The sequence below is a fragment of the Manis javanica genome, chromosome 11, assembly GCF_040802235.1.
Source record: "Manis javanica isolate MJ-LG chromosome 11, MJ_LKY, whole genome shotgun sequence".
NCBI lineage: Eukaryota > Metazoa > Chordata > Mammalia > Pholidota > Manidae > Manis > Manis javanica.
Window position 1 is genome coordinate 93865671 of NC_133166.1, and position 24705 is coordinate 93890375.

A 24705-nucleotide genomic window follows, 5' to 3' on the forward strand; every position below is an offset into this window, starting at 1 on the left:
GCGAGGAATAGCCAGACATTTAAAATTATAGGTGCGTATATTTTAACTAGCGGGAAATTTTAAAACTCATTTATGTGCCAATAGGAATAATATGAATAGAGAAAGGGAGAAATAGATGATGCAGAGAGAGGGGAGGTAATTGCAGGAGAAAAATATGTGGGTGAGAAGGATAGGAGCCACAGTACAGTTTGACCAATTGGCCTTAGACGGCTGCAGGGTCACTGTAAAAAAAGATGCATGTTTTGCATTGGTGATGGAAAGAGGAAAGGTATGGCTCATCTGGATAACTTTTATTTTCTTAATGAAATACAAGGAGAGTGAAGTGTCTGGGCTGGAGGGAAAGGTATAAAAGGCTTAAGGAAAGAAGAGAAGCTATAAAATGGCCATTTAAGAAAGTGGAGACTAGAATCAGTGACAAATGTTAGATGTGAACACTAGTCTACCAGGGGAAAATGTATAAGCCTGTTTAAGCCCTCTTCCCAAAAGGAACCCATTTTTGGTTATTGAGCATTGTGTATTCAATTACAGGCCACTTACTTCAGTTCTCATTCACCGTTATTTTCCCCTCTGATTCAGACACCTAGAAATTGCTTGTATCTTGCCTTCAGCTCATTCATGCATTTAAAAACAGTTTTCAAATTATATTTTATTTTGCATTTCTGTGTGTTTAGATAGGAGGATTTTTTCCAAGTGTTTTCAAGGAAAGTAGAATAGCCACTTCACTTTTCTGAATTTCAGTTTCTGAAATTATATTTTTAACAAATACTCTTTAAAAAAAAACTTTAATGTGGCACATACTTCTAAGTCTTTTCTGAATTGGTTTGGTTGGAATATGAGATATCTTACAGAATGATTTTTTTTGTATTTTGGGTTATATAATGGTTTTAGGACCTTGATATTGTAATACTTGAGAAAGAATAGACTTTATATAGAAAATTTATTTCCTCATGAGACTTTATTTTTTGTATACAATCAAAATGATAATTAATAATAAAATTTGAAAATTCCAAATAATAACACTGAGGAAAGAACAAGGAATAAAAAAGCTAACACATAAATTGAAAAGGATTTTTGAAAACTGTCACAATATTATTCATATCTTTTTGTCTACTAGTATGTTGCCGAAGATTACAATGTTTTGTAGTAAAGCATTGTATTAATTTGAGTAACTAATACTAAAGAATGCTAGTCCTATAATTTTAGTGTCAATTTGTTTTTTTTCCAAATTAGAATAGAGCATTCTTGCTGTTCTCTAAAGAAATGGGGATACCACCAAAATCAACATTCAGCATGTAAAGGAGCAAAATGAGATGCTGACACAGTGAATCCTTATTCAGTGTCTTCTTCCATATTGGTCTGCTCTAGGGCATGTATCTCTCTTGCAGGTAGTAACCCATATTCATTTAGGAAAGACTCCACATCCCCAGCAAAAAATTCTTCAGCAAACTGTTCAGTAACACTCAGAAAATTGCTTATGAGCTCCCCACCTTTGTAGACGAGCAGTGTGGGGAGCACATCTGAGGAAAAGCGGTCCCCAGCCCCTGTATTAGAAGCTTTTATTTTACAAAACTTGACCATAGGGTATTCAACTGCAAGACATGTTAAGCTACTGTTTAGAGCATCACAGCCCTTAATGCCATCTTCATAAATGTGAACAAGAATTGTGGTGATTTTCTGCTCCTTTTCAATGGTTTCCAGGAATTGCTCCCCAGTTTCCAGCTCGTACACAAACCCATACCTAGGTCCAAAACTCAGCTTTTGGTGCATGTCCTGCATACACTGCTGACGGTATTTACGAAGGCAGTTTTCATCTTCTTTGTCTTGGTGGATTAGTTTATATTCTTGAACACTCATCTAGGGATAGATGAAAGGAAGGGTAGAGGTCATTCAGTCAGAAATTTATACTCCAAACTTAAGTTTACATTTGCTGTTGTCTCTCCCCAGTTTTGCCCGTTTCCTGATGTGGACTTGCTCATCATATTGAAACCTTTGTTCAAATGTCACTTTTTGATTACCTAAAAGAGTCCCCACCCCACGCTTTGTATTCCTATACTGGTATATTTTTCTTCATAGTTTAATTATTTAATATTAGTTTTTGTAACTGATATGTTCCATGGGAGCAGGAATTTTGTCCATCAATGTCTGCTATAGTGTCTGGTACATAATAGTTCAGTAATTCTTTCATGTTTAAGTGAATTCATAAGTATTGCTGAATATAGATGAGTATGAGATGGTCACGACAATTGCAGTAAAAAATGTATTACTTAACTACCCATCACTTTGGTTGAAAAAACCCCTAGCAAGGCCTACTCTGGAGGAAATTTCATTAACACACACACACACATTTAAATGTGTCCCCAGAAAATGCCTTTGGATATTAGCATTTCCTCCAAGGAAGTTGTAAAAAGAAAGTCTTTTATCCTTTTATCACACTTGATTTTTTTGGAATATGTAGGATAGAATTTAAGCAAGATGGCTTTTACTATTGTTTGGAGTTCATCAGATTATTCAAGAGGTTAATGATGGACCAGCAACATTATCATGGGAGAAGTTCTGGGAAATGCAAATTTTCGGGCACCACCCTAGAGCTATTGAATCAGAATCTGTAAGGGTGAGGCTGAGGGAGCCATGTTTAAACAAGCCCCCACTAGTTTAGGCTAAAGTGAGAGAAGACCTAACTTCCATCTTCTAAGACAGCTACTGTTTTTTTTTTTATTAAGGTATCATTGATAAACAATCTTATGAAGGCTTCACAAGAAAAACAATGTGGTTACTACATTCCCCCTTATTATCGAGTCCCCGCCATACCCCATTGCAGTCACTGTCCATCAGTGCAGTAAGATGCCACAGAGTCCCTACTTTAAGACAGCTCCTTTTTGCTACAGCTGGACTATGAAATTACCTTCAGAGCCTTTCTTAATAGCTACACCATTATTAACTTATTAAATAGAGTATTAAACACCCATTCTTACCCCCCACATCCCCCACACACAAATTGCTGATGGGAAATATCGTGATAAAGAGACAGGGAGCAGCCCGGAACCATGGGGTCGGACAGCTCCCAAGGGGGCTCACCACTGCTGCTTTGTCATGAAGGAGCCTCTCAAACAGCAACTGCGGACAATTTTTAAGAGTAGAGGAGCATGGAGAAGGCGAGAACCTAGCATTTTTGGAGAATCTACTGTCTTCGGCATTTTTATACATTATTTTACTTCTCACAACAAACCTCAGAGGTCACTATTATTACTCATTTTCAAGAAGGTACTGAGATTCAGATTACGTAGAAGTAGCTGGTGCTTTCCATACTTCCTTCTCTTGTTTCTGTCTCTTGTATTTGTTTTTCTAATGTCCTCATTCCTTCTTTTATTCATGTTTCTTTCTGCTTTAAGACTATTGTCTCAACTTAATTTTATTTTAACCCTTAAAATTGTTACATGTTTGGTATAATTTTTAAGTTGCTACCATAGTTCTGTTAATTTAACTGATGGATCCACACAAAGACTGATTTACATTTGCATTCTTCAGAGAACTTGTTCCATTCACATAGTCAGGCGTGTGGATATGTAGGCACGCAGATACATTTCTGAAGCTTAACCTTAGTATAACATCTTTAATAATTGTGATGTGACACATTTGTATAGCATTTTCCATGTATCAAAACACTTTCATGTTTATTTTCTCTCCACATTGTTTTAAAACAAGGGAGGGAGGTGTTGTCTGAGTTCCAGTTCCTCCAGGTCCTGTTACCATTCCTCTGTTGGGAAAATTGAATTATTTCATCCCACCACACAGTGACCCAGTGAAGGAACCAAAACCAGAAAACAAGATCTCAGACTTACACGATTTTTACCATGGCCAGAAGTCTAGAGCAAAGTATATTTCTGATGCACAGTCTCTTTTGAATCAATATACAGTAACTTGTATACACTGGTTTGGAGATAAATAATCCACTGAAGTGATTTTTTTCCCCACAATGGAAACCACTTTATGGTTTATTTATTAATATTATTGTTGTTGTTATTGAAATAATACATGCCAACTACAACAGTTAAAAATGACCTAAAAGCTAAAGGAAGTAATAAATATGAAATTTCACCTCTCTCATACTTTGAGATAATCACCATGAACATTTTAGAGATCATCTTTTAATGTATCTCATTATGCACCTAGACATACACATTATATAACAAGTAAATAAATGAGTTTTTTTTAATGCTGCTTAAAAAAAGTAATGGGTACTTGAAAAAAAATGTGTGGCTTATTCACTTAGCTTCTCCTCCTCCTCAGAAAGGGGAAGTTGAGAACTCTTAAACAATCCCACCCTTCCAAATAACCAACACTGTCAACTTGGTGAGTGTCTTTCCATACTTTTCTACATACACTCTCATATAATCACATAAGAATAAAAACATGAACAGTGTTATTTTTTTCCCATTAGAGAGTGGGATCATATAACTTAAAATTGTCTATATCTTGCTTTCTCATATTGTGGAACTGCCTCTCGGTCAAATCATGTATTTGTGAATCATTCTTTTAATAGCTGCCATGTATTATCTGTATGGAATGCTTGCATAGTCATTCACTTCTTTCCTCTTTTTTTCCCCAATACAATCAATATTGTAATAATTACTTTGGAAATATATCTGTATTCTATAATATTTTTAACGTGATCCTTTAGAGTCACTTAGACTAAAAACACATAGTAGGTTATTTATTATCGATTGGTCCTTATCTTACCTTTCTGCTGAATCCCTCCTTTGAGTCCTTGTTATCTCTACTCTGAGGAGAAGACATTTGTCTGAGAATTTCCTTCTTGCTGGGCGGGACTGAGTCATTATCTTCACTTTCTAGTTTAAACTTTCTCCAATCATTTATTACTCCTTTGGGTCCTGAAAAAAATTAAAAACAAATAGTTTCCCTTTATATTTTCAGAAGTATTGTTCACACAATTTAAATTTGTGTAAGTATCACCATGGGAATATATTTGTCATCTTCTGCATTAGAAACAAACATCTTGCTTGGGCTAGAAACTTCTGACTCGCTGCTCGTAAAATGATCTCCCACATTAATCTTATTAAATGGGTTTTGGCTGAGAATCTTTCTGAAACATCTGCATCAATTCAAACACAAATTATACACTTTGAACTACTGACAAAAATTGGGCATAAAGTATTTTTAAAATTGGGGTATTTTAGATAGGGAAACTAGAATTTTAGAAAAATAACACTTTTATTAAGTAAGAAAGAAGTTTTAGTATTAAACTAAAATTGGCACCACACTACTAACAAAAAAAAATTAGATTCTTGGGGAAACAAACTGAAGTGTTACCAAGATCCAGAAAACAACAACAATAACATAAAAGACAGCTAGTGAGGGAGAGGCCTGACTTCAATTAACAGAACTAAAATAACTTTAAGAAAATAATTGCATAACTACCCAATTCCTTCTAAGATTCTAAGAATCTTTTACAAATATAGAAAAATGGGTTTCACAGATTTAAGAAATTAAGTAAAAAACAATGTAAGTGAAATTCTGATACTCAGCTTCCCTGATGAATAATGAGTACTTGGAAGAAAGTCTAAATTCTGGAATATACACAGTTTTACATATCCTTCCCTAAAGCTTAGCTGTATCTATACTTCGAGTATTTTTTTATATATGTGGTTATATTCTCTATCTCCCACGTTTCCTAATTATTTACTTATGTAATTTTAAAATTAACTTATTCCTGTACATTTCTAATTTTGATATTGCTATGCCCTTAAATAGCATGTAGCAGTTTACACTCCTACCAATAATATATGAGTATACCTCTTTCTAAAGTGTGTTATTAAACTTTTTTCGCTTTTAAAAACTGTGTTAAAAAGAATGTACTTTGCAATAGTACTGCTTTCATAAGTGCGCTTCTTCTCCTCCTGGATAATCTCTCCCATCTTTGGCCCATTTCTCCCTTTCATTGTTGTTTTTTTTTCTTACTAATCTGTAGGCACTTCCAGTACACATTAGGAAATTAACACTTTGCCGATTGAGTTTTAAATGTTTTCCCCCAATTTGTTAAGTATCTTTTTGGATTTTGCTTCTGGTGACTTCTGCCAGACAATACGCATTCCCTCCCTCCCTCCCTCCCTCCCTCCGTCCTTTTCCCTCCCTCCCCCCTCCCCTCTTCTCCCCCATCTCCACTCCCCTTCCTTCCTTCCTGCTTGCTTGCCTTCCTTCCTCCCTTTCTTCCTTCTTTTCCCTCATTTCTGTAGCAAACTTTGTCAATCTTCCTTTCTGGTTTCTTGGTTTTGTATCATACTTAGAAACGTATTCTTCAGATTGCCTTTATAAAATGAATTCCCCATGCCTTTTTGTGTAGGACCCACGTGAATTAATTGTAACTTCTGTCTAAATTTAAAGGCTCCAATTCATATTCTTAAAAAAGAGAGCAAAATATTAGTCAAATAAGATTCAATAGAGAAAAAAAACCCCTGAATTTTAAAATTTGAGCCAGGCTCTTTGACTTTTAAACTCAAAGGTGCATATAGACAACCACACTGTATTTATCAGATTAAGACAACAGGCTTTGGATCAAGTGAATTGAAATCTTAGGTTTTCTGGAGGAATATTGAAATTCACTTGACTTAAGAATGTTTTATCATTCTCTATTTTTTTCATATTGAAAAAATTAAAATTAAAAAATCCATTTATTGACCTTTTGGTCTACTACTGTTTATAATTTCAAGGAAAGTCCATAGTGGGGGAAATTAGGAGAGAATAAAGTAGCATAATTACAGTGTAGCTAGAGAGGTCTTATAAAAAATGGTATTTGGGCAGAAAGGAATTCACAATAATTTGTGTTTTTCTCATTCTTAAAACTGTTTACAGAGTATTGGACTTCACATTTATTTACTCACTCAAACACTTTTCAGATGATTCCAGCAAACCATTCAGAGGTGTTACTTAAATTTCATACTTAACGGCAATAAGAACATTACAGATCTCCAGATTCAATTTTAATTCATTGCTTTTTTTCCTTTTGACTTTTCTTACCTGTATGTGTGGCCTGTCCTTCAAAGTCTTCCTCCAAACTCTGGCTTTTGGCTTCTTCCATTGTAGGGATTAGATTTGATATAATCTAGAGAATGAGCAAATAAGTAATGATTACAGAAGAATTCTAGAATAGACACACACTCCTACGGCAGGTTACATGGTAGGTTAAGGGTAGGACATTTTAGTCTTCTTTGTACAAAGCATCAACTTAATACTTATGCTGCTAAAGATATTTGGATATAAAATCCGTATGTCCAAACATCCTTATGTCCAAATAAAAAAACAGTTTTTACTACTGCTTATCAAATTTCATAAAATTATATCCCAATATTTTATATAATAAAAATGTTTTAATAAATAATTATATTCTTATATACTATGAACACTTACTATATGCCAGACATTGTTCCAATTATTTCATGTATAAAAATCATAATTCTCACACAGGCTCATGTGACAGGGACAATTGTTAATGCCATTTTACAACTGAGGAAGCTGAAAGGGAGTTTCAGTTCTGTGCCCAGGTTCACAAGGATTTGAACCTAGATCTGATTGTGAGTTAAATCTTAAACCATCACGCTATTACAGAAGTTAACATATTAATATACTGTAGTGGAGTTGTTCCCCATATGGCTTGACAAATCCAACTTACGAATTGGCATTAAAGAATGATGACATCAAGAACAGTGCTGTTGAAAACCCAACACCGTAACATCTCTCCTTACCGTAAAGCCAGTTTGGTGATGTTACCCACCAAGGGAATGAAAATAACCAATGACTATGCCTACAGAATTTAAGAAACTAAAATATGCTGAAAACTCCACTATATCACGTGGAGTTTTATTCATAGGAAACTCCGTGATGCCCTCATGTAGAACCTATTTATTCTTAGTTCCAACTCAAATCCAACCTATTTGCTTATTTATCTTTTCATTATCTGGAAAATACTATTATTATATATATATATACTAATACATTCCCTAAGCGGTCCATATAGCTGTGATTTTTCTTGAAATTTTCAGGTTAGGGAGGATATACAGTGGATATACTTTTTATTCTTTCTTTTTCCTCTATCTTCTCCATTTTGCGTCTTTCATTCAAAGTCAGTTTTAAGCAATGTTATCATGCTTATGCTTTGGTCCCATCTTAGTTTTTTACTGATTATATGTCAGCATCAGACTTGTTCTGGTTGACGCTTTCCCAAGGCACAAAATGGTAATCCTGAACTCTTTGTCTTGATTCCTTTTGCTTTGGCTTCTGCTTCCAACATATGGACTGGCCTCATAATTGTATTGTTTCCTCAGTACTATCCCTACCCAGAATCACTGGAGGTCAAAGGTTTTTGCCAATTTGATTTCACCTACTTGAGTGAGAAAAGGCTTTTAAGAGAAAGCTGTCAAGGGAATACCAATTCATTCTGTAATACATACATAACTATAAATGTAAGAAAGAATATTAAATTTGAGTGGATTAAATAATGAAAAGGAATAAAGGAAAATGGGAATAAGGGAAAATGAAAATAAGTAAATGTTGGCAAAAAGAAGCTAATTACTGCAATTATTTAAAAATAATTTTTGCATCTAAGAAAAATGAATTTTATTAGTTTACTTCAAAAGAACACTTACAGAGAAAAGTAATGAGAGCTTATTTGATAACTTTAGTAGCTTTTCAATCTCCAGAAAAGCAGATACTCAATTCAAACTCTTTTATTTTGAGAGAGTAGATGGTTAATTTGGAGTAGCAATTCCAATAAATACACACAACATTTAAGAAAATAAAAAAATAATTTTATTTCAAACGTTGAAGAGACAGAAGCATAGCTTGCTTCTTAACTTGCTTCTGGCAAATTGGCAATCCAGTGAAAGAGAAAAGAAATTTCATTTTCAAAAGGTGCTTGACCAATTTCAAAGAATCTTTTTATTGAAAAGAAAACCCCATCACCTGGGAAAAGCCTGATTCATTGGTTGAATTAGTATATGTTAAGAATAGACTATATGCCAGGCATCTCCTTGGGCTCTGAATTATTTGAAGAACAAAACTCTTCCCGTATGGCACTAACAAATACTAAGACTTAAGTACTCTGGAATGCTTATTTAGTAAAGGACAGAGTCCATTCTTACCTAGTGTCTCCATTTGAGTTACAGTACAAAAGGCTGGTGAAATTTACTACTGCTCGCTAGTAGGGGAACCAGTGAACAGAGATGGAAACTGGAAGAAAAATATTGAGACATGAAGTATATTTGCTTGTACTGCTTGAAGGCTCTTTAGAGGAGGACACAGATTGAGTATAATTAGCTATTCATGTATTTGATCTACACTCCTATGAATATCCCCTGCTATCACTTCACTCTGGGGTTTTCTGATTATCTCAAATAACTTACCTTTTACAAAATTTGCATTATTATCTTAACATTAATTGATTTAGCCTAAAATTAATTGGAAGGTGCTTAGATCCTGACACATAGTAAGTGCTGTTTGAGTCTATAAAATAAAACAAAAATCTATCATTTATGTTTGTATGTACAATGTAACAGTCATTAAAAAATACGATCAACATTTGGTTTGCAATGGTATTATCAGTGGTTAAAAAATTCCAAGTCTGCTTTAGGCTAAAGGATTTAAAATAGCAGTAGGATTATTTATAAGACTTTGGGAAAAACATCTGTGTGTGAATGGAAATTGGTGATGATGTAGGGCTAGAAAGACAAAAATTTGCTACCTTCACCAAGTTTTACCGTGGTTCAAGAGTTACTATATTTTCCAACTTATCTGTATGAAAATCTGTGATGTTGTTCCTTTTTTATTTTAGACAGTTATAATTTATGTTTCAAATAAAGTCTGTGTTAAGTAAAAGTTATATTTGGATGACCTTTGACAGAAGATCATTCATTTAAAAGGGTTCTACAAAACTCTCCAAAAGTGAAAAGTTAATATTGGTGAGAAATATAGTTTAAAATGTAATTCTACCAAGTTAGGGTTTTATTTTCCTTTTAGTTTAGGGGTTTAATGATACTTTAAAGTAATGGCTTATGTAGGATAACATTTCTCAAACTTTGTCCTCAAAACTCCCAACCATGGCTTAGTAATTACTGAGAAATAAAGTGAGACAATTTAAAACGTAAAGCATCTAAGCACCTTCCGAGTACCAGTTCAACTGTCTTGTAGTTCCTGTTTCGCACATAATAATGATGAACTAGAATAGGAAGGAAGTATGATACTTAAACATTAGTTTTAAAAGTCTCCTTTAAAAAACTCAAATCTACCCCCAAATATTTCATTTGCATCATTATCCTGTTCACATGATACCATGATGACGTTTAAGTGATTGTTAATCACTTAAAATATGTTGATCTAATCTAATCAGAATATCTAGTTTAGTGGTTGGGTGGGTAGAGGAAAAAGAGACTATCAATTTAGAATTGACTTGTAGATTCTGAGTGTTCCAGAAGAGCTTTGCTTTTAATACTAGCTACTGTAGTTTACTAAAAGATTTTCAAGTAGTGGGATCTAAAGCTTTGGAGCCTCTGAATTTCCCAGGGTTCCCCATCTATCCTATAAGAATTGCAGTTAGGGAAATGAAACACACCTACAATTAACTTGTCCATTTTTTAGATTCTTCACTAGTTCTTTCCCTGCTTCTGGTTCCATATTCCTGGGATGCCACAGAAGTTCCTACAAAAATATAGGCCAGGATGCCCCTGTATGTCAGATAATACAATGTCAATTATTTCCTTGCCCAGTCTCTGGGTTGTTCTGATTCCCTAAAGAAAATATTGGTGTTCCATATTAGCTGCAATAGAATCTGGAGTATTGCTTTAAGAGAGTAAATCAGAAGAGTGATATATAGATACGTTGTATGGGCTCACCTTAGTCTTGTTCAGATCAAGTTAACTACTAATGCATCTAAGAATACATTGTATAGCAGCAATTTCCACATAGAGGAAAAAAATTGCTTGAGCATTTCAATAACTATTAGTTTCTAGTTGAGAAATGAAAGGCATAAATGCCAGGGAAAAAGTATCTCAGTAGAAACATTCCATTTTAGTTAGTAGGGCTGAATAAATGAGCCTTCATTCCTTTATTTATTTCATTGAAATTTAAGATTTTAGTTGCTATTTGCTGATACTGATTTCCTTAAGTACAGAGTAAAGAGGTTAAACAACCAAACATTAAAATTACCTCTCTACCTAAGACATACATGGCATCTTTCCATGAGCATAGAAATGCAGAAAATATAGAGTACTGAAGTAGCTCTAATGTAAAATTTCCAATATAAGATAATTTTTTTGTTGTTGTGCAATTTAAAATAAATAACCATCCTTCTGTCTTACACATGAATGCATATGTTCCCTTTTGGATACACATGGAATAAGAAGCTGTTTCAGAAAAGGTGTTGTATTAAAAATGGCATAATTATATCTGAACATGATTAACCATAAGATATAAATAAATGACTGGGAATCAAGTACTAAAGTGCCTGATCAAAATAATTCTTTAACTCAACTAAAGTAGAATTTAACAAATTATCTATCTTAAGATAGATACACTTTAGATAGACAGGCACACTACTGTGTTAGTAGATGGGTGAAACCAAGCAAAACTGCCAGGTGGGACATATATAGAAATTCTGTTTCACCTTTACTTTTGATAGAAACCTAGAGTCTGTGTCTTGATATGTGTTTATTAGAGTATCATACTGTATGTTGCTCACCCTTACATGGCTTCATGTTCTGCCCTTTTCCACCTCTGATTATACATCTCTGTAGGTCTCTGCTCTCCTGTGTTTTCCAAGGTGACTGTGAGTTAATCTGATCAACTAAGCCAGGCTAATATTCTCACTAATGCCAGTATATTAATGTCGGATCTTTTAACGCCTGTCATGACTGTCTTCCCCAATGTCATATTGTACTCCTATAGAAAACAGTTCTGCTTTTTCTTATTATTAAAAAAAATGTGATTGGTGGTGGAATTTCACATCAAATAGGTCTGACAGCATCATGTCAGATCATGGGAGTTATTACTGGACTTGTTGAGACCTGTTATCTCTGAAATCATAAAGTAGCTCTAATGATTTCACTCAAGCCATAATTCCCTCTTTCTCTACCCTAGCCCACTATTTTATGTATTGACTTTGAGAACTAGAGATTTTGAGTAGGAGTGATGTGGTGTTAAGTTTAATATCTTATAGAGGAAATGTTATGCCTCATAATATACCAACTGCTTAAATTACTCTGTAATTGATTAATTTCTACATCATGTCTTCCTCCCTGTGGAGGAACTAAGCTTCTTGTGGGCAGGAACCAGGCATTACAGTGTTTCCAAGTAACAACACAGCATAATGATTAACACATAAACACATGACACTTGGGTTCAAATATAGCTCTACTAGTTTATTGGCAATGTGACCTTGAGCAAATCACTAAAACTCTCTGTGCTTTAGTTTTCTTATCTATAAAATTGGAGTAACAATCGGGTCCACTTGAAAAGACTGAGTGAGGATTAAATGATGTGAAATGTATTTATCTCCCCTACCCAAAGAACATATACACTCTGCATAATCACACACATATTGTACATTTATCTCAAAGCTGTTTTATAGTCTCCTATGTCATTATAACTATAGTTCTTTATTATGACACTTTGATACACTTCTAGTAAGATGTTTGTCATAAGCCATTTAAGAATGTGAAACCTGAAGGGGAGATTAACTTGGTATCTTGAAATACAGGCTGATAAAATGTATTTGAAATTGCCTGGAAAATAATAGTAATAAGATTTTTCTGAAGATGTATGCATAAGTGAAAAATGGGAGATGATGATTTAAATTTGAATTTAACACACTTGTTTTCCAATGACTTGACTTCTCTACCTCTGATTTTACAAATCATAAATGATTTTCTTTTTGGTTTTCCTTTTAGTGTTTACGTCATAGTAGTTTACATATATTTTCTCAATTTCATTCTCTTTTTCTAAAAATAGTAACAACAGTTAGGATTTCTGTCGCCACCTTTAGTCATTCTAGTTGTTACTTTTGGGTAGGCTAACTTTTACATTTTTGTATCATAATGAGAATTCTCTTTAAAAATAAATCCCCAGAAGCATGAGTGGAATATAGGACACACCATCCTCAAAATGGCTGTAATGAATAAATGCTAAGGAAATGATTGGCTCTAAACAAATGTTAGTTTTCTTTCCCTTACATATAAAACACACACCTTGATGCTATGGAAACATCCCTTCCTTTATCTAGTATCTAAAGTTCATAATAACTTAAAGAGAACAACTGTGGAACTGTGATAGAAACTTTGATATAAGATAATGCAGATCAGATATCAATGCCCAGCAGGTACCTCTGTCTCTACCCTTCCAAACAGGTTTGTCTTTTCAACAAATGAAACTAGCAGATAGGGCATGTAGGGAGCCTTTTAAACAATTTATATTTCAGGATTCATCAGTAAAAAATATTCTGGGCAAGTATGAACTTTCAAATTATAACTGATTTTTGCTTCTAATAATGGAAAAACACATCAACCCATCTAGGTTTGCTCTTACTACATACCTATATTTTCTTACTTGTTCTGAAGAAAATAAAGTTGTCAGAATCTGGCAGGAAATTCAGAGCAAACATCTTTTTCTGAATATCTCTGTATCTTCTTAATATATTTATTCTAGCACATACTGTTTCAATTCCATTATAGACATTATCATGAGTGGGGTTCATATATACTTTGGCAGTAATTTTACAGTATCAAATCCAGTTTATAAACATAATATTTAGGCAAAAATTTGCCACAACAAGTTAGATGATCTTTAAAATTTTTTTCAGCTTTAATGTTACGTGATTCAAAGTGATATGTATAATGGTCAAATATATATATATTTAATTTAAAATGGGTGCTCTAGTTACAAGCTATTTTTGCAGCTAATAAAAATAATCGATGGCAAAACAATGGGTGAACCTGCATTCATTTTAATGATGCAAACCTTAAAGTTTATTAGTGATAATAATCACCTCTACAGGAGCAAAATAGAAGAAAAATAAATCCAACTGAAAGAAAAATTTCAACTAATTTAACAATATCCACAAGTTTCCTGTATTCTTTTCTTTTACAGCATGGGTCGTTACATTGTTGAAGTAGCCTCCTGAAACAAACATTTTTATCCCCACTTTAAAGATTTTTAAAAATGAAAAAAAAATAATATTAAAGAAAAAGTCCAAGAACACACAATTGGTTAGCGTCTGGCTCAGAGATGCTGCAGTACCTCAGCGTAGAACGTAAACTCCCTTTCACATCTTGGGAGTCAAATCTTCAAATACAAAGTGCAAGGATTCATCACTTTTCCTTACATTGTCCCTTCACTCAAAGGGAGTGCCAAAAAATTCAATATTTAAAAATGAATCTAGTCATAGTTTTGTTTTAACTGTCTAGAATGTCAGACTGAAAATTGTTTGTTTACTCCAAATTCACATTAAGTGCAAATTCCCTTAACAGGAAAAGATACACAGTAGTTGTCTTTACGGGAGATAAATCGTTACTTAATGTTACTTAGAAGTATAAATAGTGAAATAGTTACTCTTTCCTCTAAGGTAAATTTTTAAAAATTATAATATCAAGGTGACTGCCCGCAGACTCACAGTTTGGTTGTGTCTGGAGTCCTTGATTCTGTGCAGGGGATGAGAACCTCTGTCTACTGAACTCCTCTCAAGCTCGGACAGGACAGGGGCAAGCTCAGAATTAAGGTCCCTGGATATTGATGACCTTAGCAGAAATAGCTCTGAACCAGTAATGGGATTGACCTAAGAGAATTAATTCACAAAGCCTATTAATCAAGAGTAAGGCAAATACAAACAAATAAGCTAAAAAAAGACAAAGAGCTTGAGGTCCTGTGGCAAATACACTCTTTGTCCTTGTATTCTGTGTTATTTGAGAAAAAAGCTCTTTCCAGCATTGACGGATATCTATTCTCAGAAATTTACTTGCCATTTTCTGAAATAAAAAAATCAATTTTTCTGATCAAGAAATTTTTCTTAATCTAATTGTAAAAACTATCCTTGTCAACAACTTCACTTGGCATAATCTATTTTTACTCTTAAATGCACCAAACAACTATTTTCTCCTCCCTTTTCAGCTCCCTGCAATGCCTTGTATGTTAAAATCTCTGCTATTTCTTATCTTTTTGTTTTGGCAAAAAAAAAAAAAAAATCCTGGAAGAGTTGGAATACAGTCTTTATAATGTTAATGACATCTGCCTTATTATATCTTCCTTATACTTGATTGTATCTTTCCTAGTTTCTGTTTGTTTTATTACATTGGTCATTTCATTTTTCTTGTTTTTTATTTCATTAAAAACAATGAGTTTTTATACAACAATTTACTGACAGTTTACCCTTTGTTAGAGTATGCTTACCAAAAGTGTATTGCAGTCTTCAAAATTAGGCTTTTCAAATAAGATCATTTGTTCAAGGGTATCCCGCTGAGCATATATTCTATGATCTAAGAGTAGTCAGTGTCCAGTTCACAGGGTGCATTGAATGAGCAAGAGAAAGCAATTATAATAAAATTAATATGATTTCATTAGTCCCATAAACATGTTTTGAGCACCTAATTTGTATCTAGCAAGTGGTGATTAAGCACTGAATGTTATACAAAAAAATTAAACCCTATTCCCTATGTCATGATCCCAGTACAGGAGATAGGTAAGTAAAAAAAAAGTAATCACAATAAAGAGTTACAATTACAACAAAATTGGGAATATCTAAGAGATACTCTGTTGTATAAACAGAGGTGGTTTTCATCTTATGACAGGCTTTTAATAAAAATTTTTTAGGTTAGTGAAGTCATTTATGGATCTAGTTGCTTTCTGAATTTAGGGTTTTATTGGTGTTTCTCCTTTCTGTTTTCCCCCAGTGTCATGGGTTTTTACCGTTAACAATTCCTTTTCTGCTGTTTATAATAGACTGTAAAGATGTAGAGAAAGTAGATGATGTGTTGAATTTGCCATCTTTTCTTAACATCTTTCATCCTCATGACCAAATTTCTCATCTAACTTTACCAAAGTAGGACATTTAATTTACTCTAAGCTTAAAACTGGAAATTTTTAATTAGCAAGAACAATATATAATATTAATAGCAACTAAAATGAAAACATCTAAATGTATAAATTGTAAGGTTTAATCATATGTGCTTTCATCTAAAAATTTTCAACAGAGCTCTGTGTGATTTTAGCAGTGATAGTGTCTAAACACATTTGAATACTTATGTTTTATTATGCAAAATTAATTTGTCTTTACTCTGTTAGCAGGAAGGAAGCAACACATTTCAGAGGCTTATGGTAAAAAGAAAAAAATATTGTAGTGGTTCCTACTCCCACCTGCCCAGCACATGTATAGCCATAATTTACTCTATACTTTGTGCTAACTCTGGCACGAGTTTGGTTTACTGGAGGGATTTCGGAAGCCTTATGAGCATCACAACCTGCCTCCCATGTTTTACGGCACATTTGGTTTCACTGATCCTCATGGATTGAGCAATTTTGTAAGTCATGAAAACTTATTAGAAAGAGTCAAATTCCCCAAAGTCCATTTTTTCACACTTATGATTCCTGGTTGATGTATAAATGTTTTTTAAAGCAGTAAAATTATATGTTGAAATTTTATATCCAATTTTAAGGATATTGGAATACTGTCACTTTACAAAACAAAAGCATTATAAGCTAGCTGAAATGTCTTGCAAAAACATGAATCATTAGCATACTTTTTAAGTACTCCCCATTTTAAAACTTAACGGTTTTAAAAATGAATCTTTACACATGTCTACATGAGATATTTGCATTTTTTTCACAGCGTCAAACAAGTATGTTCCCAGAACCATCAAGATGATATTTAGTTCAGGTAAAATTATCAAAACTATTGTGTGACAATTTGGTGAAGAGCAAGATATCTACATAGTTTCAAAGTAACTCCCCACAAATTATATATTACTTATAAAGAGGAAAATGAGTAGATTACAGTGGAGAAACCTGATAGAAACCACCTAAGAAGTGATCAGTAATGAGACATGCTGGAATAATCTGATGCTAAAATAGACACAGCGTCACTCTTGTGGGATTTTAACCAAAAATGCGTAGTCTAAATCTAATCATGAGGAAATATCATACAGAAATAAAACTGGGGGACTTTCTACAGAGTAATGGCTTGTCATGAGATGGTTGTGAAAGACAAAGAAAATAGAGAACTGTTGCAGATTAAAGGAGATTAAAGAGATAGGGCAGCTAAATATAATATGTGATCCTGGATTATATTATTTCTTGGCTCTATTCTTGGACATTATCAAGACAGTGGGTGAATTTTGAATCATATCTGTAGGTTTGATAATAGTATTACATCAATATTAGTTCTCTGATTTTGGCAACTATACTTGGTTATGGAAGAGAATGTTCTTGTTCTGAGGAAATACACATTGAAGTATCTTGACGTAATGGGACATCATGTCTGCAAACTTACTCTCTGATGATTCTGATTAAAGAAAAAAATATATGTATGAAGGTACATACTTTTAATTTTTTGTGACTTTTAAATTGGAAATAATTTCAAACCTATCTAAAGTTGCAGGAATAGTAAAAGGAACTTCAGTATCTCCTCCTCCCAGGTTCCCCAATTGGTAACATATTATCACTTTTGTTTAGTTATTCTCTTTCTTTTCCTGTTCTTGCAATTCCTGAGTATTCTTCCAATTATTTCAAAATATGAAACCACCAAAAGTTAAAAGAGTGAATACTTTCTACTTTTTGCTTGTAAATAGGTAGTGTAATAAGGTAGTGGTTAAGAACATTGTCTATAGAGTAAGAGATGCTCAAGTTCAAGTCCTAGCTCTTTAGTTTTCTGTCCTGACATTTTCCTCTGAACTTCAGTTTTCTAATATGTAAAATGCTGAGCATACTGACCTTAGGCCATCAGTATGAGAATCTAATGGATGTTGATTACTTAGCATCATTAACTGGCACACAGTGAGCAAGCAATAATCGATTATTAATTTTCCTCCTATTTCTGTCATGTCTATGTATCCTTTCTCTTCTCCTGACGAATTCAAATAATTTTAGTGTTTACTTTAAAAAATTTTATCCTCTCCTTTTACTCCAGGATGTTCAAGCCTCGTTTCTTTAGTGAAATTAATGAAGCACTCTCAGACATTTGAGGACTAGAAATACATACCTTACCAATGAAAGAATTCATGTTCTTTCTCTTTGGGGGTGGTTTTATCTGATTTTTCACTTCATGTTTTGAGTCTCTGCTTTGGAAGCTGTTTGTAAAACTTATATGATTTGTTGAACCTGCACATTGCTTTAAAGTCAAATGTTGAAAAATAAGTAGGATATATCCTATTTGTTTTATTGGGTTAGACTGCATTTCTTTTAGCTGTTTGTTTATTCTTATTCTGGCTTCGATATGTGACTGATATAAAAATTAAATTGAAGAGTTATTTTATTGAGTTAAGTGAATATTTACTTTATATTACCATTGTAATGCATTGTTGGCTTACCAAAACTTAACAAGTTATTGAACCTCAACTTGCTATTGAGAAAACTTGTGGGAAAAGGGCTTGCCAGCTTTATTACAGATATTATGTCACGTGAAACACTCCACCTGGTAAAGGTGAATCCATGTATTAGTAAAAATATTACTCATAAAATAAGAAGTAGTTTGCCGTTCAACTCTCTGAATCTGAGCAGGCATTAAAATATATTTGGGAGTCTATAATTCAGCTACTTTTACCACAGTACTTTAATCATTGAACTAATAATAGTAAAACCGTTAATAACCCTTAGATAAAATTCCTCAGTGGTTTTTCTCCTTCATGATACCTTTCTCCTCTTCCTTCTTTTAACCTAAATTATGTAATAGTTGTTTAATTGAAACAACCATTGGTAGAGGGCAACTGATTAAAGAAAATGTTAGATAAAAAAAAAGATTTATTTTTGACCCCAGTCAAGAATGATAAAACTTAGGAAAACAAATACATTTGATGTTGTTTATAATACTAAACCCAATGAACAGAGAAAGCAAAACGATTTTCTGATATTCCCTTTGTTAAGTATATTCATGGTGTTTCTTGACTCGATTATTAGCTCTTTCAAGCTACTCTCTGCTTCAGTGGTGCCTTGTACATAGCAAGATCTTCATGTGTATTTGGTAAATCAATACATTTTAGAGAAACTAATCTTAATTATATTTCATTATAATAAGGAACTTGGAATTGATGATTATTTCTTAAATCATTGGCCAATAACTTGCTTATAATCTGCATATTCAATAAATTATTGAATAGCATCCATAAAGGTTTTAGAAATAAAATCAAGCACATCATTTTTCTCCTGTTTAAAGCCATCGTATATACTGGAAGAATTGGGTTTGCTTCAAAAAGAAGAAAATAAAGCTGGAAAACTTCCAGAGAAATCATAATTGATAGTGAAGTGATTGGAAGCCCTCATATAAAAATTATTTTGAATAGAATCTTGAGAACTCAGAAAATATTGCCTTAAAATAGATATACTTGTAATTTATAAAATCTTGAAGGCAGTAGGCCTTATGAATATGGATTTATGCAACATTAAGAAACATCCTCTTACGTTGCTGCATTATATACAATAGCCAAGATTTGGAAGCACTAAAGTGTCCATCAATAGATGATTGTATAAAGAAGATATGGTACACACAATGGAATATATTATTCAGCTATTAAAAAGAAAGAAATCCTGCCATTGGCAACAACATGGGTAGATATAGAGGGTATTATGCTAAGTGAAATAAACCGGGCAGAGAAAGACGAATACCATATGATTTCACTTACATGTGGAATCCAAAACAAAACAAAATGAACAAAACATCAGTAGACTCATTGACACTGAGAAGTGACTGTTGGTTACCATGAGGGAGGGGTTGGGGGGGTGTCCAGGGTGGGTGAGGGGAATAAAGAGGCACAAAATTGCAATCATAATATAAGTTGGTCACAGGGATGGAAGTGCAGAATGGAGAATATAGTCAATTGTTCTGTAACGTCTTTGTATGTTGACAGATAGTAACCACACTAGTGGGGGTAAGGATTTAATAGTGTGTTAACTGTTGTATCACTATGTTGTATACTTAAAACCAATATAATACTGAATATTAACAACAGATCAATAAAAAATCAATCAAAAAAGAAACACCCTCTTAAGTTTGAAAGATAAAGCAAATTAATGCAAGGAACTTTCTTTATACAGAATTTAGAAATTTTATGGGATTGAACCTAAGGAGATGATGCAAGTTGAAAATTATTTAGTTTAAAAGGTTTCAAGTAAAATCATTTTTATTTGGAAAAATCATAACAAACTTGGATTAGAAGTGCTTTAAAGGTGTAGTTTTATCTTTCATAGTTACTTAAATTGGTACCCCAAACTGATACCCCTCAAAACAGCCAATTTATATGCCCTAGGAAGGAAAACAGTGCAGTTCCCTTTTAAAATTCAGTGAGGACAGCCTCTTACTTAGGATGTAGACCATGGAACCAGGCTACCTGGCTTTACCACTTCTGTGTGCTTGAGCAATTTGCTTAATATTTCTGTGTTTCTAAAATGGGAATAGTTGTGCTAATCCACTTAAATGAATCAATTTATGGAAATTGGGCAATAAGCCTTATGTACTGCTATTTCCTCTCTCACATTTATTCATTCATTGTGTTACTGAGAGGAACCACTTTTTCTGTGTAGGCATAGATTCTTTTCCACAAGCAGCATCTCTTTTTAGTGACCTTATGAGTTATAGCTGAAGATGCCATCTAAGCATCTTTAATATTCTGTAGCTTCTAATTCAAGAAACATCCTTAAAGATTGAAGTATAAATGGCTCATGAATTTTAGATATTATCTGATATTGTTTGTATTTGATTCCATTCATACAGTTTTGCTTGAAGAATGTACCTACCTTTACGTCTGATATAAAGTAAGTGTTGTTTTAATTTTCCTGAATGTCTCACTTCACTTATTCTCTCAAGACTTTAAATATTTCACTCTACTCTCTTCGTGCTTGAATGGCTTCTGAGGAGAAGTCAGGTGTAAATCTTATTTTTGCTCCTCTTCTCTCTTGCTTCTTTGAGGATTTTTCCTTAATCTTTCATTTTCTACAGTTTGAATGTGATATGACTAGGTGAAGTAGTTTTTGGCATCTAATCTGCATTTGTCCTTTTGTTCTTGGATATGCTTTTGCTTTTTTTTTTTTTACTCCCTGTCTTTTTTCTCTCTGCTTTTCAGTTTTGGGTTTCTGTTGATATATCCTCAATATCCCGAGGATTGAATATCCTCATAGTCTTTTCTCAGCCATGTCCAGTCTACTAATAAGCCCATCAGAAGCATTCTTCATTTCTGTTACAGTATTTTTGATATCTAGCATTTCTTTTTTTTTTTTATAGTAAGGAATTTTCTTTTTTTGTTGTTAAAGTATTGTTAATATACAATCTTATGCTGGTTTCAAATGTACATCACAGTGTTCAACAGTCCCAGTGGTCAACTTATATTGTGGTTGTGAATTATTGGGCCCCCTGTATCCCCTTCTCCTCCCTCCCCCTTGGTGACTACTAGTCACTTCTCAGTGTCTATGAGTCTACTGTCTAGCATTTCTTTTTTATTTTTTTCTTATAAATCTGTCTTTCTATTTAGATTATCCATCTATTTTATGTATTTTGTACTGTTTCCTAGAGCCCTTAGCATATTAATCATAGTTGTTTTAAATTCACAGTCTGATAATTCCAACATCCCTGCCATCTTTGGGTCTGGGTCTGATGCTAACTCTGACTCTTCAAACCAAGTTTTTTGCTGTTAAAATGCCTTATAATTTTTTTTTTAATGCCAGACTTGATGCCCTGGGTGAAAAGACATACATAAGCCTTCAGTGATTTGGTGATAAGGTGTGGGAGAGGGGAAGTGTTCTATAGTCGTACGATTAGGATTCAGTCTTTCAGTCTAAGTCTCTGGACTGTGAACTTCAAAAGTGCCTGCACTCACCTCCTCCCACTCCTTGGGTGAGATGATGGCTGGAGGGGGCTGGCACTGAATATTTCCCTCCTTCCACATGAACGGCTAGAGGGGGTCAGTTAGGTTCCGATAAAACCCTAATGAATTAGGCTCTGGTAAAATAGTTTCTCTTGAGCACAGGCCTTGTTAAGAAGAACAGAATGCTCTGGCAGATTCAAAAATGTTACTTTCCCCTCTTGCCAAAGCCCAAGGGGATTTTTTGTCTGATATTCCCTATGAGAACCCAGAAGAGCTCCAGGAGGTAAAACTTCCAAGTAAGGAGGCCACCCTGGGGTCTTTAACTCAGAAGTGTCTACACTGAGCCTTTGGCGATTTGTCTTTGCAGTTTTGCCCTGGTACCAGTTGCTGGAGGTTGGTGCTGGTGGGTTTTTACTGCAGTAAGTTGTGATTCTGTCTGTCCACCTGTTTGTCCATACAATTCGGGGTCCAGCAGTTTGCCCCATGACCTTGCTTCTCTGACAGATTTAAGAAGGATTGTTGATTTTTCTGTTTGTTCAGTTTTTTACATGTTGTTAGGGCAAAATGGTAACTTCCAAGCTCCTTACAAAGTGAACCAGATACTGGAAGTTCCCTTGTTTTATGTCTTACGTTTGGGAATCCTGGTTTTGAAAGGTCAGTAAATTAACTTCAACGTATTTGACAACAATTCTTCTGTTTATAAAGTACAGCCACGTATGTACAATGTTGTCTTAGTTTCCTATGCTGATGTAACAAATTGCCACAAACTTCCTGACTTAAAAGAAAATTAGTCTAACTTACAGATAGGGAGACAGGACGTCCAGCCTGTGGGGCTAAAATCGAGGTGTCAGCAGGCTGACTCCTTCGGGAGGCACCGTGGAGGGGGTATTCCTTGCCTCTCAGTCTCTAGAGGCTGCTGACTCTCCTCGGTTTCTGCCTCTTCACTCCGACCTCTGCCTCCGTGATCACATGGCCTTCTTCCAGTCTGTATTCAGGTCTTCCTCTCCCTTCCTCTTAAGAAGACACTTGTGACTTCATTTAGGGCCCACCTGGGTTATTCAGGAAAATCTCCCCATTTCAAAACTCTTAGCTTAATCACATCTGCAGAATTTCTTTTGCCATGTAAAGGAACTCTCACAGGAATGAGAACCTGGTTATCTTTGGGTGCCATTATTCAGTCTACCACCAATGTGCTTAGAAAAGTACTGTCTCTTCTTCTGATGATTAAATATATGTTGAACAATGTTTATGAATTGATGGCACTGGATTTCATATTGCAGGACAATAAATTATATTGGAGTTTTTTGCAAGAATAACTTTACAAGTGCTACATAGGGGGCAGGAGGAAATACTTTATTTCTTGACTGAACAAAATGGTGGTATAAATTAAACTAAAGGCTTAGCAACAAAAATTAACTTATATGCACAGATTTTGTAGATGTCTTATTAGGAGAAATTTTTATTTCTTTAGTTGATTAAAAACAAAAGAAAACACATTGGTGGTGAGCTCATATATAGATAAACCAGAATACAACATGTCCTATTTTCAACAAGAGGATCTCTTCTCTTCTCTTCTCTTCTCTTCTCTTCTCTTCTCTTCTCTTCTCTTCTCTTCTCTTCTCTTCTCTTCTCTTCTCTTCTCTTCTCTTCTCTTCTCTTCTCTTCTCTATACCCCTTCCTAGATTGTTTGCCATTTTGGAATTTTCCAATTTAAATTTTAATTTAAATAATTCATCCAAATAAAGTATTTTAGGACAGAATATGGGAAAAGAGCACATAGAGCGATTTGCCCAGGTTCTGAGCTCCCTTTGGGATGGCTGTAGACCTTAGTAACCAGGTTTGGCCAGGGAACCAGAAATGCAAAGCTGGAAATGATGAAAGGGTAGTGGCACAAACATAACACCTCAAAGTGTTTAAGGAGAAAAGTCTCTTTTAGTGGGTATCTCCAGAGTTTTAGGATAATCACGAAGGAAGAGCATTGAGATGTCTGGTGAAACAATGAAAATAACTTCAAATAGTTGAAAGTTAGGTTTAAATGAAAGCTTTTTTTCAACTTCAAAATAGTGCATTTGGCAAGAGAAGTGTGTCATTACCATCGTCAGATGCTGGGGCCCCTCAACCACCATCATGTTGAATTAAACCCTCTGAATTCCGTGTTCATTGTTCTGCTTCTTTATGTGGTGGAAAAAAGGAGAGTTTAGAGATATTTATGGTAAAGCCTAAATGCTCTGCCTCAGTGTGCACATTTTTATTTCAGTGAGCAAGTCCAACATAAATATTTAAAATTGAATTCTCCTATAGGGGATGGACTTTCTGAGTGAACCACTATTTTCAGGGGCATCTTTTAAAGTGGGAGCCCAGACCCTAAAAAAGGAAGTTGTAGGCATCAAGTTAGAAAAAGATAATCACCATGAAAACACAATGTAACTATATAGAGGTAGAGCTTGGACAATGTTGATACCTTGTTTGGGAAAAGCTGAAATTTTAAAAATACTTGATTTTATGTATTCCATATGACTTTTTTTGAAAGCAAGACAAAAACATATACCCAGAACAAATTACCGTATAGTCATAGCGTACGAAGTTAGTCTACCCCTTAATGATGTCATGGCTGGTTTCAGGCCATTCTAGGAAAAGACTGTGTGGATAG

At 34.1% G+C, this 24705-nt stretch overlaps 1 protein-coding gene and 1 long non-coding RNA gene across 3 annotated transcripts in view; one reads left to right on the top strand and one right to left on the bottom strand.

The window, feature by feature from the left end:
- Positions 1–21903, top strand: part of LOC140844297 (uncharacterized) — a 36033-nt gene extending 14130 nt beyond the window's left edge. Inside the window, exon 4 of the long non-coding RNA XR_012122453.1 lies at positions 20969–21903. This is a non-coding gene — a long non-coding RNA (uncharacterized lncRNA). The remainder of the gene's footprint in view (positions 1–20968) is intronic.
- Positions 950–14774, bottom strand: PDC (phosducin). 2 transcript variants are annotated; one of them, XM_037009527.2, is made up of 5 exons: positions 14669–14753; positions 9153–9240; positions 7033–7117; positions 4738–4889; positions 950–1854 (listed from the first exon to the last, which is right to left on the bottom strand). In XM_037009527.2, exons 3-5 carry the CDS (start codon positions 7091–7093, stop codon positions 1330–1332), a joined length of 738 nt encoding a protein of 245 aa, XP_036865422.1. In that variant the 5' UTR covers positions 7094–7117; positions 9153–9240; positions 14669–14753; the 3' UTR covers positions 950–1329. The 2 variants fall into 2 exon arrangements, with proteins under 2 accessions (XP_036865422.1, XP_017517651.1); XM_017662162.3 differs by lacking the exon at positions 9153–9240 and having other exon boundaries at positions 14669–14774.
- Positions 21904–24705: the final 2802 nt, after the last annotated feature.

Coding starts and splice junctions, on each gene's coding strand:
- PDC (XM_017662162.3), bottom strand. CDS start 7,093: ATGGAAGAAGCCAAAAGCCAGAGTTTGGAGGAAGACTTTGAAGGACAG. Junction 4,890..7,032: donor AGGACAGGCCACACATACAG/GTAAGAAAAGTC, acceptor AATTTTTTTCAG/GACCCAAAGGAGTAATAAAT. Junction 1,855..4,737: donor AGGAGGGATTCAGCAGAAAG/GTAAGATAAGGA, acceptor ATCTATCCCTAG/ATGAGTGTTCAAGAATATAA.